Source organism: Zea mays, chromosome 2 (assembly GCF_902167145.1).
Source record: "Zea mays cultivar B73 chromosome 2, Zm-B73-REFERENCE-NAM-5.0, whole genome shotgun sequence".
Classification (NCBI taxonomy): domain Eukaryota; kingdom Viridiplantae; phylum Streptophyta; class Magnoliopsida; order Poales; family Poaceae; genus Zea; species Zea mays.
The window spans coordinates 157,722,809-157,740,988 of NC_050097.1; the positions used below are offsets into that span (position 1 = coordinate 157,722,809).

At 42.2% G+C, this 18,180-nt stretch overlaps 2 protein-coding genes and 1 pseudogene across 3 annotated transcripts; all 3 read right to left on the reverse strand.

The window, feature by feature from the left end:
- Positions 1-1,594: 1,594 nt before the first annotated feature.
- On the reverse strand, positions 1,595-12,243 carry LOC100193501 (uncharacterized). 2 transcript variants are annotated; one of them, NM_001358758.1, is made up of 29 exons: positions 11,941-12,141; positions 11,645-11,849; positions 10,824-10,912; positions 10,509-10,715; positions 10,156-10,254; positions 9,949-10,057; positions 9,714-9,793; positions 9,379-9,606; positions 9,233-9,298; positions 8,010-8,126; positions 7,479-7,676; positions 7,251-7,367; positions 7,099-7,158; positions 6,903-6,989; positions 6,720-6,803; positions 6,496-6,630; positions 6,355-6,417; positions 6,180-6,284; positions 5,959-6,071; positions 5,614-5,866; positions 5,387-5,523; positions 5,010-5,288; positions 3,904-4,906; positions 3,311-3,796; positions 3,039-3,209; positions 2,749-2,934; positions 2,501-2,623; positions 2,309-2,419; positions 1,647-2,215 (listed from the first exon to the last, which is right to left on the reverse strand). In NM_001358758.1, exons 1-29 carry the CDS (start codon positions 11,983-11,985, stop codon positions 2,039-2,041), a joined length of 5,133 nt encoding a protein of 1,710 aa, NP_001345687.1. In that variant the 5' UTR covers positions 11,986-12,141; the 3' UTR covers positions 1,647-2,038. The 2 variants fall into 2 exon arrangements, with proteins under 2 accessions (XP_008667181.1, NP_001345687.1); XM_008668959.4 differs by having other exon boundaries at positions 1,595-2,215; positions 5,959-6,284; positions 11,941-12,243.
- A 1,890-nt stretch (positions 12,244-14,133) lies between these two features.
- LOC103649013 (ankyrin repeat-containing protein At5g02620-like) lies at positions 14,134-15,428 on the reverse strand. Its single transcript, XM_035965376.1, has one exon. It carries the CDS (start codon positions 15,020-15,022, stop codon positions 14,678-14,680), a length of 345 nt encoding a protein of 114 aa, XP_035821269.1. The 5' UTR covers positions 15,023-15,428; the 3' UTR covers positions 14,134-14,677.
- Positions 15,429-16,728: 1,300 nt separating this feature from the next.
- Positions 16,729-17,915, reverse strand: LOC103649014 (uncharacterized; annotated as a pseudogene).
- Positions 17,916-18,180: the final 265 nt, after the last annotated feature.

Sequence of the window (18,180 nt, forward strand, 5' to 3'; positions counted from 1 at the left end):
CATTAAGATCAATCTGATTTATAATATAACTTTGGAGTTGTCAAACCTGCTAAACCAAAATTGTCAAAAACCTCAAATCCTCCTGAACCAGATTGGAGCACTTACGACATTGCAAATTCCAAAATCTTTTTAATATCTAATAAAGGAAATAGTTTCTTGGCAGGGGTTCCAGCATTCCCATTAGCAAAAAATCTATAGTGATTTATAATGATTGTTTTTAACTTTTGTTCATATTCCGTAGTTGTTACATACAAAAGCCTCGTTTTGACAAGGCCAATTGAAATGAAGAGAACACATAAATATTATGTGATTTATGTGTTGACCAAATTAGAGCTGGGAACTGTCTAAATGGTACAATGACAACCAGAGGATACAACCTGATAAAGGAAGAATTCTTTTCTAAGACAGGACTCAGACACGACACCAAACAATTTAAGAATAGATGGACTCAGTGTATGGCCTTGTACTCTTTTTGGTTGTTTCTTAACAATCAAAGTGAGTTAGGAAGAAGGGCTGATGGTGTAGTTATAGCTTCGAATTCATTCTGGAAGACTCATATAGAGGTTAGTACACTTGTGTCATATATCTATGTACATGAAACCCTTACAACTGATAGCTAAAATGTGTGTTACCTTTTATTGCAGAAAAGAAAAGAGTGCAGGAAGTTTCAACATGCGATTTCTACATACATGGAACAATTAGGTCTCGTTTGTTTCCTTTCATTTCGAGGAATTGGAATCTTACTAATAGAATAGTCTATTTTTTAGAATGTGACATTCCACCACTTTCCAAAGTTATCATATAAGACTAACTCAAATTCATGGGTAAGATATGGAAATTGATTCTATAGATTTACATGTTAATTTCCGATGTACAACTTATAGCACACTCATCTATTTGTTTCGCTATAACATAAATGTAGTATATAGCTATCTCTCTTATATGATTTATGATAATATACAAATATATTACATATATAAATATATAAACTTAATTAGTTTTGTCTAAATTACAATTATCAAAATGGAATTCAATTCTAACGAAACAGACGGGGCCTTAGCAAAAATGTTCCATGGAATTGTTGTTGATGGGTCTAGTTCTTGTATCCCTGGTGATTTTTACGCTGCATTTGAGTTTGATTTTAGATAAACACTAGAAAAGTGTTTGTATATTACTACGACTTCATTTCATTTATAATTAAGTATAGAATATAAAACATAAAAACGTATATTCTGCTAAATGTGGATTTAAAGTTAACAACCATGATTTGAATCTCTATTTATACATAATTTTAGTATTTTTATAATTTAAATGTGAAGGTCACGATGACAGTGGAAGCCATGAAACTAAGAAAATCCATCCCTTCTATGCCTATTATAAAATTGAAATAAAGGAATACAATAAACAAGATATAATAAAGTTGAAACGAACGAAAACGCATCTCCTTGCTAGTGAGAAAAAAAAACATACCAGATGCTGAAAGTATAAAATTTAACATAGGAGTATTATTCTTCGACACGTCTTAGTAGTACTACCTGACAATATACCTTTCCATTTTAGCCTCCTTTGCCATATGGTATCAAGTATTGCGATGAAAACCAACATCATAAAAATGTCATAAAAATGGACAGACACGAGTATCTGTCGAATGTTACTGTCTTCTTCAAGAAAACACATACTAACAAATTGCAATCAGGAGGACATAACAAGTCAGCATACATTTGTTTGTCCTTCACTGTGCCAACAAGTAGGAGTATTATACAAGCAAAATGTCTACAAAGTTTTCATCACACTATACAAATGATACCAGCTTTCAACAGCTCGCTCAACCAACCTAATCACCCTCATCCTATCCGATCCTACGGTATAACAGGTTGCAATTCTCAGACTCTGGCTAAGGTTTCACTTGCCAAAAAAATTCTGGTACCATAAAGAATATTAATTCCAAACTGTAACCATCTACAACTCCAATGAAGTTTCCACCTTCGCTTACACAGGGACGATTCAAATCATCGTCTAAGCTCTCTGCAAAAACATCTCAGTAGCTTCCCATTGCTGGCATCCCGAATGCTGGCATCGGACCAGGGCCCATCGGCGGCATACCCATTCCACCCATTGGAGGCATGCCCATCCCACCCATCGGAGGTGGAGGGCCACCCATGCCAGGCATTGGCGGAGCAGGCAAAGCAAGAGGAAGCAATTGCGCATACATGTTCTGCAAAATGGAACGTAACTTGTCATGCCAACTGCCTCAGGATGAAATGATTAATTACACGAACAGAACATGTGAATGAAGATTTAGATGTACCTGCTGAGCAACAAGATCTTTCTCCTCCTTCTCTTTGACTCTTTCTTCATTCTGTGACTCAATTCTGTCCTTCACTAAATCATCCACCTTGCTAGTGTATTCACGGATGAACTGCACACGCAGCATGGATGTTACCATAGTAAATTATACATAAACAAACATCACCGTCAGATATGGACAGAAGTAAGTTACCTGCAACAGGTATGGGAAGGCAAAGTCCAACATGTTGTTCATCCACGCAAGCTCAAGAGCGACATCCGGCCGGATCAGGTCGTAGCAAATGAAGAGGCAAGAAGCAAAGCATTCTTTCTTACCCTGTGTTACATGAATGGATGGATTTGCTAATCAGAATGCAATGCCAAGTAGACAGACTAGGACCTTATGAATTAGCTTATCGCTAGTCTCATATTATCAGTCAATAGAATGGGTTTCAACCAAACCTGCTCGATAAAATACACAAGCAAGTCCTCTGACAGTTCACGGTCACCAGATTGTGAGCATGTCTCCATACAATCCTTGTACATGTTATCTTTCTTTGATAGAGCAATGGATTGCTTCCACCTGCCAGCCTTCTTGTAAATGTAGGCAGCAATCCTCCTCATCTCAAGCAATTCATGCTTCTCCAGCTGCTCAAGAAATGAACACAGGTAATTAAATTGAAAACAGTAACAATAAGCATCACACCATTACAACAACAACAATAGGCACTGCGCATCTGGCTGTTTTGTACCTTCTGGGCAAGACCTATTTGGTCAAAGTTGTCATGCATGTCAACTGATTCACGGAGTCTCTCATAGTCTTCCTCTTCAACATAAAGCTCATTCAAGGCTTCATTCACAGCAGAGACATTATTACTCTGAACTGCAACCATATATGGTTTCACAAGATGCAATTGACCAGCCTGTCCAAAGAGCAACAAGACAGTAAGATTTTGGAAGGAATTTGAAACAGGGCTTCTATTCAAAGTGCGCTAAGGAAATAAATTTCCATTCAGATGCTAACCTTGCGCATTATGTCTACAACTCTGGTATGATCTAAACGAAGTGCAAGCACATTCAGCATATCATTGATGAGATCAGGATGCTCTTGCAAATAGAAGTGAACTGCCTTGTAATATAGCTCAACGTTTGCAACTTTAACGCAAACATCCTTGAACTGCATATGATCCCATGCATCAGGAGAGTGGTTCATAATAGTGGTGACTGCATTGTCAAATTCATCATACTGTATGTACAGGTAGGTAAGTTCTTTCCAGTGCTGCTGTTCATCACAGGCTCGAATAAGCTTAGGAATATTGAGACGGGTGGAGAAAAGTTTGATGTGCTCCATAAGCTTCTCAGAGCGGTATCTAGCATACAGAACTCCCAATTCTGTGAAGATGCCCATGTGTGCACGTTCAAGTCCAAGACCACTCTCCATGAGAGCAATAAGTTCACTGAAGCATCCTCTATTCTGGTAGTACTCACTGACTTCTTCCAAGTCATCAACCTAAACAAAAATACAAAATCAGACATGTCAGACAGAAATAGATCATAGAAGCTCTGTTATAAAACAGACTAGAAAAAATTATCAAGTATGTGCTCCTACTTGTATACCTGAATAATAATATTGAGACCACAAATTTGTGCAAGACGGAACTCCTCGGCGTCAACACAAGCAAAGCAGACCTCCTTCCATGTTTTGGCACTGTTAGCCTTGCGAGCAGCATCCACAGCACCTTGGAACTGCTTCAGCTTAACCAGGGTAACAGCCAGCTTAGCCCAGTTTGAAATGAAAGCATAGATGATTTTTGCAGCTTCATATAGTTCTTCATCATACAGACGGTCGCCAACATTTTGAAGGTTGGCAACATTTGGCATAAGAATGAATTCCTCAATATCACTGAGCCTGTCAATCTTAGCATATGCAAAGATGAGTTCTCCATCGACTTTGGGTTCCCGTGCCTTTTGCCTTACCATCAGAAGGTACTTCACTAAATCATTGTACACATTAGCTTCCTCCGCAGCACGGATGACATCAAGGAAGTGTGCAGCATCATCTGCACGAATGAAGGACTCAATTGCTTCACTGACAAGACCTTCACGTAACTGGGCTTTGGCAACCTGACTCCAAACAGCATCTTCTTCAACACGGAAAGCAAATTCCTCAGCTCTTTCTATGCTCCGGATGTTGTCCAAGAGAACATCGACAGCCTGCACATTTAAGTTGAACTTCTTGAATATAGCAAAAGCCTCCTCATACAGTTGTGCTTCAACAGCAACTTCTCCAACAGCAGGCCCATCAAAGTTATCAAGTCTGTTGACATAATCCATGACTCTGGATGGATCTGCCTTGATAGCAGTCAAGATGAGCAGGTTTTGCAGATTGAAATTTCCACTGAAAGCAGAATTTTGAAGAACAATTTTTTCAAGAAGCTCAATCAGTTCATGTGGCAGGTCAGCAGTCATGAAAGCCTTAACAGCAGCAGACACTTGCTCAGGGCTCTTGCTCTCAGGTAATGCAGTGGAAACCACTTGGTCAATGAGTTGCCTTCTATATTCATTCTCAGGCTGAAGAACTTTATCCCACAGATCACCATCCATTCTCTCAACCACATACCTGTCATTTTAAATAAATGCAATATGAAGATGTAAGCCATCAGACAATTGATGGAGGTCTTGGAACATGTGTCACAAGTCACAACAATAAAATTATTGAATACCTAGCTTGCAGCTTGAATAATGAGTTTTTGTTGGTGACAATAATAAGTTCATCATCACACTGTCCACGTCTGTAAGCAACAACAGCAAGTGTAGGATCCCGCTTTTCACAATATTTACCCACAACACGAGAGTCGTAAAATGGGTTGGTAGTAAGGAAATGCTCAGGATTGTTGTTGCTGTCAATGATGATTTTACCAAGAGCATTATGGACATGCACATCTTGGCTACCTTCACTCACTAAGTGCTCCAGGAATTGAGTGAGCAAACGTAGGCGATTCCTGATTCACATATCAAGCATATGAGACCAACAGAAAAAGACGGAGGGGGGGAGCATGATCCATGTGACTAAGCAAGCTGAGGGATATGAAAAACAAACCTCTTCTCACATTCATCAACCAGTGGTTCAACAGGAAGGAGAGAACGAACAGAGAGGATCAAGCCCTTGATAAAATCTTCAGGGCATTCATCATCAAGTAACTGGCCCACTACCAAAGGAGCGTTCCCGGGATTCACCTGGAAACCAGAAAAAAAGAATTAACCATTCTCATACTCAGCATATTGAGGCACAGCGCCCAAATTAACACTGAGTCGAAAGACAACTACCTTTTGAACATAGCCTTCGATATATCGAAGCATGTTGTTTGTGTACAGATAGTGAGTGAGATCTGGCACAAAACCAAAGCGGTCACAAACATTAATCAGTGGACGGGCATCAGGTAGTTTTGCTTCCATCAAAAAGTTCTTTGTCTTCTCAGCATCATAGAAGTTTGACTCCCTGGTTACACGTTCAACTTCTTTGATTTGTCCAGTCCTTGCTGCTGCTTCTATGTACTTGAAATGGATCTCTGGGTCCTCACTGTTGCATGTAAAGAAACCTCAGGTGCATAGCACATTTTGAGAAAGACACAAATTTCAAGAAAGGCATTAAATGTCAGCATGAGAAATTACCTGGAGCTCAGATAAGACCCCAAGAAAAAGTAAAGGCCCTCATAAGATTTGAATTGCTCAAATAATTTGATACAAGCATCAACCCCTAGCTGTTCAGAGTACTCTTTCGCAGCCTGTAGATGCCCCCAAGATTTCACAATAATTAGAACCAAGAAGGAAGAAAAGAAATGCCAATGGGTTGGTCGAGAGGGGGAGGGGTCATGGAAACTGAACAGGAATACCTGCACAACAATCTGAAGATTTCCCCTCAGATTAACAAGTAGAAGGTCTTTCATGCATTCCAAAGCCCACTCTCTTGACAAGGTGCCAAAAAACTCAACAAGTGCCTGTCCAAGGAAGTTGTTAATGGGAAAAACAAATAAAGAAGATATCTGAAAATAACTGAAGTCTACAAACCTGTGGTTCAATGGCATGGGTATTTACAATGGCACGCTTGATATCAGGCAACTCTGCGTAATGCTGCGTTACAAAATGTAAGGTTAGTTAAACAGGAAAGCAAAGCAGAGATATCAGCTGCACCAATGCAAAGGCACTGACCTGGAGGGCTCGCAAGTACAAACCAGCCTTTTCACACAGCTGAGCAATACGAGGGCGATCGTAATGACTGAACATACCATTAGCAAGAATGGCATCAGCAACATTTGGGTAAGTCACTAAGTTTATCTCCAAAACCTACACTTCATAGACAGGAACTGCTGAGAAACAAATAAATGTACACATCCAAGCGCAACCATTCATGTTCAAAGGGCAAATATGATAACCTTGGTTTGAAGAAAAGCATGCTCTGGCAAGTTTGGTTTCAGAACATCCAACAGAAAAGCTGTTGCCTCCCTTATCATATTTCTCTGTTAACAGATGCATAAAGCAAAGTTCCATAAGGAGGGCTCATAAAACCAAGGAATGTAAATAGACAACAAAACAGTTACCTATGAATATAAGCATACCTGAAGGAAAAGATCAGTTATTGTATTATAATCTACTGGGCAGCCTCCCTCCATTTGTGACATCATAAGAGCAAAGTTCACAGCTCCCTGGTATTATAGACAGTGAGAAAAGAACTCATGAGGTTAATGAAGCCACAACAAAGTATCGAATGTGTGTGTCTTATAAATGAACAGTTTTCTTTAAACAATCAATCACCTGTGGATCTGTACGCAAGATGGTCTGGAGGAGGAAGAGATAATCTGGAGTGTACCCAACCTGGAACCAAGTTGTAGAAACAAAATTCAAAACTCAAATGAGGTATAACAAGTAACAACTGAAAACAGAATCAATAACACCAAATAACAAACCTGCTTTGAGTATATCAGTATCTTGTCAAACTCCCTCCTTTCAGCAAAAGCAGCAACAACTTTAGGGGTTGCCCTAGCCTTTATGTAAATTTTCAGTGCAAGATCATTGTCCACAGTCTACATAAAAGTGTACATACTTAGCGAACAACCAAGACACAGGTGAATGTAATTTGGAAAAGTACAGCAAGATCCATTAAATCAACAAACACGGTATGACATCCATCTTACCTTGACAAGATCTCCTAGTTCTTCACTACACTCCAGCTTGTCTTCTGCCAACCAATTTTCCAGAAGATTCTTTTTGTTCTGATTGACAACAAGTCGAGATAGCTCAAGCGACTCAAAGGCATTGAGCTTCCCTCGAGTTAGCAATGTGCCAAAGTACTGCAAGAGTGGGGGTGTTTGCCCAGCTTGCACAGGAACACTCTGCAATTTTAATAAGCAAAACAATAAGTAAAGTTAAGGAGCCTAGACTGGAAGGTGATTAACTGTATGTGTATAGATCAATCCTGATAGCAGGAGAGACATGTGATAAAATTAACCATTTTTTCTCGTCTGTACCTATTACCTAATAATATGAATAAGTAAACAGTAAGCACCAAAGGTTTCTCTTCCACACTACATAAAACTAATCGCTTTAATCAACATGGCCCCGCAATTTTATCAAGGTTATAGCACAGTAGTTGCTTCACTGAATTAAATGTGTTTTACAAAAAATGTACAGAGGTTGCAATTGTTGAAAGGAGGTACAAAACTCACCTGAAATTTTGCCACGGTCTCAGGCGTCCTCAGGAGACCCTGGGGAGATTCTGCAGCAAGCTCAGCTGCTTCCTTGTATTTTGTCTGTGCAAACAATTCCTGGAATCTTTGCACAACCTGCAGTACAATTCAGAATTCCATGAAAAAACTCAGAAACTTGACACATAAGTTCAACTAGTCAGTTTGTAGCCTCCACAAACAGTATAGAGAATCAACATTTGAACGGCTGCAAGGATAATGGTGAAAGAAGTTTGGGAACATAATATGTATGAAAAGTAGTTTCTATGAGAGGATCATGAACATCTAGTACATGATTTTGAAGCTCCAACTTTTTCAGAGATACTCCATCAGTTCATTTTTACTAGACGTGTTAGACTTTGAAAAAAATCAAACTTCGTAAATTTGGCCAACATAAGTCAAACTTCATAAAGTTGGCTGAAAATAAGTCAAATTATGTGCATGCTTAGTTCATGAAAGTTAGTGAATAGATTCATATTTCAATTTTCAATTATCTTTCACTACGACATTGATTTTGTACAGTTGATATATTGTAAGATAAGTTGGTGATCAAGTGTATCTCAAAAGACTTCACCAGATCCTAACATGCCTACTGAAAGACACATGAAGGTGGTAGTTTACAAGAGAGAAAATGGGGAAAAAAACATTTGTGTGTAGTGTGTACATTTATAAATCCCTGAGACTTTGTGAAGCTTTGGTAAAAAGAATTTGGTACATGCATATAGCTCTTGGGAATCACCATTTCACCAAGAAGCATAAGCCACAAACACCCGTCCAGCAATGTCAATGATCAAGAAAAAGCAGCTGTTTCCATACCCCAAATGTTCAATTATTGGTGTTTCAGACTATAAATGGGACTATAAAGTATAAACCAAGAAGCAAACATTCACAAGATAACAAATTCAAATAAATTAAGTTCTAGTTGCTCCTTTTTGCCTTACTGTACATAACTATGTTAGTTTGCTTCCACGTTTTCACTATAACAATTGATAAACTTGCCCCTACTGACTCTCAAGAAAATTAGGGTCACATAGTTCAGTGGTATAGCAAGGAACAGTACTGTAGTTTACAGGAGAAAATATATTATTAGACACAGAAAAAAGGCGGCACAGAAAAACTAGGCAAGCAAATAAGCATCAATGCAGCCAAGGAAGTACCACCAACGTAACAGAATCCACATAAGGCATCTTAGTAATAGAGCATACCAAGTTCTCAGCACCAGGGAGGTTAGCTCTCTTGGCCAGATTCACAGCAAGCTCAAGGTTGTTTAACTGCATATCAAAGTTGTGTTAAAATAAATACCTAATGTATAGATCAGGAAAGGAAGACCAGAAAGTGTAGAAGAACATACTTGGCCACTGACAAAAGGTACAACAGTTGCATCATTAACTGTGGCATGTAAAACCTGCCCCCTTCTGTTGATGGCATAAAATCCACCAGTAGAGGAAGATTCTGCCGTCAAGAATATAGGGTCTGGACTGATTCTATTTCTGTAAACTGCCGCAGCAGTTTCCAAGTCATATACAAACAAAAGGCCAAGCTTAGTAATTACATAGATAAGCCCATACTTTTGTGAAACCTGCAGCAAAAAATGGAATAAAAACATATTAGATCCATTATGTGATGTTCTAATAATTGCACATCTTTCACCCTATGAAGTGCACATTTTTTCCATAAGATGTTCACCTGCATAGCTACAGGAAAATCATCCTGGAAATCTGGGGGGAAGAAGAGGTCGGCTTGTTTCTTAGAAAAACCAGGTTTCCCTACAATGAAACAATCAATAAAAAGAATGGAGATATCAGTATACTGCAATGTCTTTCAAAAGAAAATGAAGCCCACATAAAAAAAATAACTGGTGCAGTATGAGAAGTTTGAGATGTAGCACTAGAAAGAATAAAAAAACACAATCAATCTAAACCTGGCTGTGCACCCAGTTCAATAACATGCAACTTTGAAGTGATCTGTCCAGCATTAGTTGTCTTTGAGGCGAAACAAATAAGGGTTGATGGATTCTCATTACCAACAACCTGGACAGATTAGATAAAGAAAGGTTGATAAATTACTAAATACCAGAAATAAAACAAGAATATAAGGTAATAAGCATCATAAATAACTGAAAGGGTACCTTAAATGTTGCAAAAGACGCTGCATGGGCTTCAAGTGCCTGGCTACGTTGTTGATCAACAGAGAAAAGTTGCATATTTCCCTTCACCAGTTGTGGCCTCTGGTTGCACGAAAATGAGGGCACGACAAGTCGACAATATGATAAGAACGTCCAACCAAGTACTACGAAACTACTTTTTGTTCAAGTACAAATGACCGAGTTTTACAGAGACATTGTTTTTTATCGTAAGAGGATTGGAATTTCGAACAAAATCAGCAGGAACGGGGGCAACAGTAATATTCGTTTTCAACACTCATTTGACATGTGCTCTGCTGTAATGATGTAAATAGAAGTAAATTTCGGTAAGAGAATACCTCTGGGGCTCCAGGTGCAATTCCAATAAGTACAAGCCACTTCTCCGCTGGGTCACATCGATAGTTGATGATCTGATTGTTTGCCAGATTAGCCGTCCTATCAAACATCTTGGTGGGCTCAGAATCACCTTCAATCGACCAGTGGTAAACTGATGTTTGTGTCACCAAACCCAACAGTTTGGGAGTGATCCATTTCCAGAATACGACCTGCAGTTGAAAAGTAAATATATGGAACATGTTACTTCAAGTACATCTCATTGACAGCTAGAAAAAAGAAGCCATATGCAAAATGTCATATTGGAAAGTGTTTTGTACCTGCTCCGGCATCTGGTGAGACTTGATCTTAGTCTTAGCCTCAATGTTAAATATTTGAAGGTGATCCTGTGTTGTTCCAGGTATTTGGGCTGCAAAAAATCAGCAGATGTTTACCATTGTTGCAATTATTCTCAAACTATATGTTAAGCAGTATATATAGCTACTCAATGTCTTAACCAGTCATTTGATTTGGGAATTGTTAGCATCAATATCCTGACTATAGTAGAGTACCCCAGCCAACAGCAATGCTGAGTTGCTGACAAGTAAGAACTTCATCTAACAAAATATATACTCAAATATAAATTAAGCAAGCAATGCCCAGCAACAAGCAGGTAGGAAGCCGTCGATCGAATGTGAGCAGCAACAGTGAAGACTAAAACAGAGTAAAATTACAATCCTAATGGTTCCATTCTATGCTAAACCGAACTGGATCTGGCTCATCGCAGTGACAACGACTACACGGATTACAAATGTATGGCAGGCTAGAATTATAGCGTCCCATGTTGCCAGAGCCTCGTTCATTCTACACGGCTTGCACACAGGATCAGACAAACAGAGAGGTATACATAAAGCCCTGCAGGCAGCTAATGCACAGATCTCAAGCAAAGGCTTGATGTCAGTCGCTAGTGCAGAATTCGGCTGCCATGGTAGGGAAGCAGAAGCTTAGATCGCTGCGGAATTCCTAGAGAGGCAACTGACTATTTAACAAGGACTTTGGCTAGGATGGGCATGATAAGGATGAGATTCCGCGCAGTGGAGAGAACCGAAAGGGCTAGATCTATAGGAGGTGCGGGCGGTAGGTAGAGGCAGCAAATCCGAACCTTTCAGGGCGAGGATCCTGGTGTTGGGGTTCATGAGGGCGGAGTCGGCGGTGATGGGCCGTCGGAGCGGCTGCATGGGCATGGCCATGTCGATGATGACGACACTGTTTTGCGGGGAGGTCTCGCGGACGCAGATGTACTTCTCCGACTCCATGGTGACGTGGGTGAAGGTGACGAACTGCGGCGCGATGCCCAGGCTGGTGAGCTGCGCGGAGAACGAGCAAGGAATGATCAGTGGGTGAGTGGATGGAGATATGTACTGCATGAGAGGGGAGAGAGGGTAGCGGAGGTATTACCGTGAGCGCCTCGCGCATGGCGATGGGAGCGTTGGCCGCCGCCATGGCGACGAACGGCGGTGCCGAGATCTCTCTCCGCTAGTCTGGAGCGGGAGGGGGGGAGGGAGGCACTCCACTCGGGGTCGGGGGAGAGGAGAGATCTGATCTGAGCACGGGACGCGACGCGACGGAACCAAACAGCACAACAGAGCACGGTGCCGGGGAAGGAGAGGAGAGGAGAGGAGACGCTGGGGAATTTGTTTATGGGCGTCCACGATTCAATCTGGGAAAGATGGTGTCCATTGAGTTTATTTTGAACTACTAGTTAGATGCCCGTGCGTTGCAACGGTATACAAAATATTCAACAAATTGTTAGTGCACAAAAAATAACACCACATATTTCAGTTGCACCAAAAAATGATACATTCCCCGCTTGCAAGGTTAGGGCCGCATTTTCTTCCTACTTTGCACCTCAGCGAACAACAAAAACCAAAGAACCATACAGTCCATAGACGCACTTGCACACTTGAAGAAATAGTTAACCATGGCATGGAACTCATCAGTTATCCTCTTGTCAAACCTTTAGGAAATGCAAGCATGTTAGTCTAGGAAGAAATGTAGCTTACGCCAGGTAAACCTGCTGATTTTTTGGGAAATAGTTAACCATGGCATGGAACTCATCCCCACGAACAGAGAGCATTCCCCAACATCTCCCACCAGCAACCACAACATCTTCTTCCCCATCTCTATGTCTCTCACGCTCAACAAGCCACGCTAAGAACTGGTGGCACCGACCACCAGTCGGCCCTCCCTCTCTGGCAAAAATCACGGCGAGCAGCGGCCCAATCCTACCTTCTTCATTGATCGACAGTTGAAAAGGGAGAGGGAGAAGTGTGCATATCACAGGAAGATTACCACACGACGACTGGAGACCAGTGGGCACGTGACCGAGGCGCAGCTGGAGCCTGGAGGAGAGCTGAAGAAGCCGTGTCCAAGAGGACCGAAGAAAATGACGCCTGTTGAGTAGAAAGGGACGACGACGTCGATGTTGCAGACGACGACGTTGCGGTTGGCAGGCGACCGCCAGGAGCAGTAGGGACAGTGGTGTGGCGACCATAATATGGGGAAGATGACGGCGCAACGAAGTAGCCGAAGAGTTCCTTGGACATGAGCGGGTGCTGGTGGGAGCACGGTGGGCACGGTGGATATGAGCATCGTGGGCAAGATCCACAATTTTTCTATTGCAGTACCGTCGACTTCAAGGGTGTAGGAGTCGAATCGGAGACAGCGACGGCAGGAGCAGGCTCGTCATGACGGCGCTTGAAGAGCCCAACGTCGCGGTCAAGGCAGCAGAGGGCGAGGAGGCCATCCTCGCGGTGGCGGCGCGAGGGGCTGAAGTCGACACACTGCTTGTAGGCGCCGCGCCTCATCGGACTGCCTGCGTGGGACGTGCAGCATGCCGGAGATGCGAGGTGGAGCTACGACGGGTGGCGTGTGGCCGACGTCCAGCTTGACGAAGACGACGCGGTCGAGCTTTGGGCGCGCGGCGGCGCGAGGACGCGCATCACAGGGAGGTGGTGGCCCTGTAGGTCAAGGGCGAGGGCCTTGAAGATGAGCAGGGCGATGTTGCGAGGGTCGAGGGCGATAACGCGGTCGCGCCGGGATGGGCGGGTGTGGCGTTGCGACGCGAGAATCGCGCTGGGATGGGCGGGTGTGGCGGGTGACGCTTGACGCGGATGGGGGCGAGGGCGCGCTAGTTTAGGGACGGGCCGACGTGGTCGCGGGGGTGGGGGCATTGAGTGTGGACGCTGACACTACTGTCTTAATAGAATAGTATAGATGTATGTTTATGAACTGAGAGTATGTTTATAATTTTATACGAAGTTGTACTCTACCTCGTCATATAAATAGAGGTACACTGTAATATACAGGGACACTTTTCCTTCTAAAGGAAACCTGGTTGCTAGTCTCCAAAGTTGCGACTCTCTTACCTTAATCGAGAAAGAATAATAAAGGGATCATAACATTTAAGATTTTCCTTGAACATTTGTATATTATGTCTCAAAGGTTATTAATTAAGGTATCATTCCTCCTTCAATCTATCTTAAATAGATTGAAGAAATAAAGGTCTGTCATCTTTAAATGTGTTTCCCTATTTTAGTCTCATTTAAGAATCAAAGCAGGTCACCAACACACGCTAACAAACACATACTCTATATCGTTATTCGCAGATACACATTTCACTCCGGTGGTCGACAAGTTACACAAATTTAGTCTCGGAAATGGCCGATCAGTGACAGTTTTCATCTTGTCAACACATATATTCCCTGCGTCACAGACCACAAGCCCAAGTCCCAACTCCCAAGGGAAAAAACTGCCCACAAGAATTCAACAAATCACTCTCTCCGATGAGATCCTCGTGTACAAGATCATCATATCTACTGCACGACACAATGCATTTTGTACCGGACACTTTATTCTATTCTAAATTTCTAGCTGAATTATCTCCATCACCATTGATGGTTTCAGGCGCTAAGAACCACACAGTTGAGCAGACTCTCACTCCCCAGGAACAGGCACACCGGTCAAGTGACCTGAACTTGGTTCCGCAGGAAGGGCCTTCAGTCCTTTGGTTGAAGAAGACTGATGTGGTGCCGCAGCCTCTGCATCCCGAGCCGAATGCCATGGAGCAGCCTGTGGCGAAACAAAAGCACTGGTATGTACAAAAGAATCCGTCATGTTACACTTGCTATCCATCCTACAGCGCGTACATCTTCGTCTTGTACTCGCTGTTAAGTATCTCCTTGTCCGAGTCGACTGATCGGGACCACGAGCCGCGGGACTGGCTCGCGGAGGCCCTCCTGATCTTCCTGGTGTTCTTCTCCTCCAACCTGTGCGCGACGATGCAGTAGCACATGGAGCCGAGGGTGGTGAGCATGATCGCGGCGCCGATGCCCATGGTGCACCAGGCCAGCCACCAGTCGTCGTGCCCCACCACCACGTAGGTCAGCGCGATGAAGGCCACCGAGATGAAGAGGCACACCAGCCACATGAGCTTGTTCATCACGAACACCATCCGCTTCTTCGCCCTCCGCTCCACCATGATCAGCGAGGTCTGCACCACGACCACCGCGAGCGAGATGAAGAGGGCCAGCGCGTGGACATCCAGCGGCGGTAGTGTGCAATCAGGGTCAGGGCAAGTGCGTGGGCGACACGCTCCATGCCATCTAGGGGAGCTCTCGCGGCGGGGGCATCGCACGATGTGGGGCGGACGAGGGCGGGGGCACGGGGTTCGAGAGTGGGATTTGGAGATCTCGACGGAGGGTGTCTAGGGTTCACGAGCGGGATTCGGAGGGCAGATAGGAGGGAAACCGAGGGAGGATGACGGAGCGGGGTGGGGTGGGGGGAGGGAGGATGACACCGCACGTTGGGGTGGGGCGCGGGAGGCGGCCATTGCAGAGGTGGGCGGTGGGATTTTGGTAGTCGAGCGGAGCGCGCGGGATGAGGACGGGCGGGGTGGGGGCGGGGGCAGGGTGTGGACGCTGACACTAGACTCTTAATAGAGTAGTATAGACTAGCTTAGCCGTACCATACTTCGCTACGGTTTTTATATATCATCTAAATAATTATTTAGATATTTATTTAATTATTTTTATTATTTATTTCTAAACACTAAAACCTCCTTTGGTAACCAGGGCCAGAGAACCCTATAGGAGCCATCATCTGAGAGAGGAAAGTCTTGCCATGCAGATTTTCTGGATGGGATTGTCCCGTGAGGTTGCCCTGCCCGGTGGCCCTTTGGAGCCACTGCCATGGATTAGCAGCCTCGCTGCTCTTTAGAGACACGAATCAGATACGATCGGGTGCTAGGAGAAATCACAAGTAAAATAGAAAACGTAAAAATCAGAAAAATCAAATAAATTTCTCAAATAAACTGCCATAAATCTGGTAGGATATTTTGATTCATGCCACTCAAATAAACATATTTCTTCAACCACAGAAATAGATTGTAGATATAGATGTTGTTGAACAAATAAATTATAGACAAATTTAGACAAATACTCAAATCTACTCAAGATGCAGATTTATATATTCAAATAAACTATAGATAGTAGTAACCACTCTACTCCTACTAATTTAAAAAAGGCTCAGGATAGTGCAGTAGATACATATGCTTGAACATCTTAGTATGCTCAAATATGATACATCGTTGAAACCAAAGGAGCTACGTGGTATAGATGCATATGAATATAAAGTAAATCTGACATAACAAAATAGAAGTTATTAAAAATGTCACCAGAATGCTTGACACATCCACCAGTCTACTACTAATTTATACAAGGCCCATGATAGCGCAGCAGATACAAATGTTATTGAACATCTCGGTATCCTCAAATTTGATACAACATTGAAATCAAAGGAGCTATGTGGTATAGATGCAGAGGAATATAAAGTCTTGAAAATGTTGCCTTCCGGCTGGCGTTCTGAGATGAAACTGATGCATAGAATAAGTAAGGCCTGCAGCAACAACAAGTTGTCAGCACCAATAGCAAGGCAAGCTTTCAGCACCAAACAAGCATTTAGAAATAATATACATAAGAAATTCTTTATATGGCTAGCATGCATTTTTCAGTCTGCAACTTTGTAAGGAACAATGCTATTTTTCAATCTGTTATTGGTTGAAAGAAGATTGTTGAATGATTTTTTGCTTACCAGACAACTGAAGGCTATTGCATCTAACACCTAAGTCAAGGACATCACATCTGAAAATATTGCAGAAATTAGTAAATGTGGCCATGAAGCAAAAAAAGTTGTAGAAATTGAGTGCTTTATATAACTACCTGCCTGTCGATCTCGTTCCTAAGCCACAACAATCGGACACGTGGCCTCTGGCTGTTCAGAAATATTTCTCTGTTCTCCTCACACTTAAACATGCTCATTGCCGCTGCCATCTCCTCTTTAGTTAACTCTTCCATCGACTCTAACACACGAACACACTTCCCAATACAATATTCTTCCTTCTTGTTACATCCCTCATCTTGCTGATCAATCTGATTTACCACATCAAGCAACTTATCATTATGTTGCCTTTTGTAATCCAAATATTCCTCAAGAACCCCAGCAATCTGAATTTTCTTACGCTTCCTTCCATGACTCTCCACTCATTGTTCTAAAGATGTCGGGGTGCGTTCATGTCCACCAATCTCAACATGGGTACTTGAAGCTGCCAACCCATGCAAATTTGAAGAGATTTGGTTCAAATTAGGGTTAACCCTAGGGTCATCATCAATCCTGAAAGAGCTCATAGCTTCAACTTCATCTTGAATATATAATTGTTGTCAGGATGATGTATTTTGCTGAGTTGATGTAAAATTGAGATCACCGGTGGCACAGCTGCCATCATAGAGTGCTGACAAGTGATTATACAAAGAGAATGGCCTTGACTGAAATTTCTTGACCTTTGGATTACTCTATTCATTATAGAAAAAAGTATACTGCAATTAGATTGTAACCAAAATCAAAAGTAAATAAAAATGATTAGTCAAATGAAATAAGAATGGTTAGTCAAAAACTTACGACAATTATATTTTCCCATATTGGTGGTTCCACGATGATCATACCCATGGCCTCATTCCATCCAACACCACTTTTCTTGCGAGCTTCCTTCAACACCTTATAATTTGCCTTAAGTTTCTTTCTTTTTCCTGAATCTATGTCTTTGTAAACTTAGCCAACGGGCACTTCTCACTGAACATTTGTGTCATAGAACGCCAACCTTATGGTGCCCAACCATTCTAGCCATGTTACTTCACATGATTGTGCTCGTGCAAGATGTCAACAAGAATCTTCTCATAGTTCATATTCCACGAAGCTCTAGCCATGACTACATAGTATACAATAGCCAATGACTATTACATCAAAATAATACTAATGATTATTATAATCATTCCACATCTGCATAGCAATTTGATCTCTAAGAGCATTTCCAGCATTGGACTAACTACTATACTGATAATTGCTATCTACCTCTGGTAATTCAACAAATTGGTCTAGAATTGATGTTAGTTGAGTGCTAATCTAACCATCCATCTTCACCATTTAAACCTCTAATCATGTTATGAAATGAAACTGCTGTTGATGGAATCAAAACCTGAGTCTCTATGGGATAAAAGGTGCCACTTTGAGGATGGGAAATCGCTTCTTTAAGACACCAATGGACCTTTCTATGTGGTCACGAAGGAGGACATGAGAATGATTAAA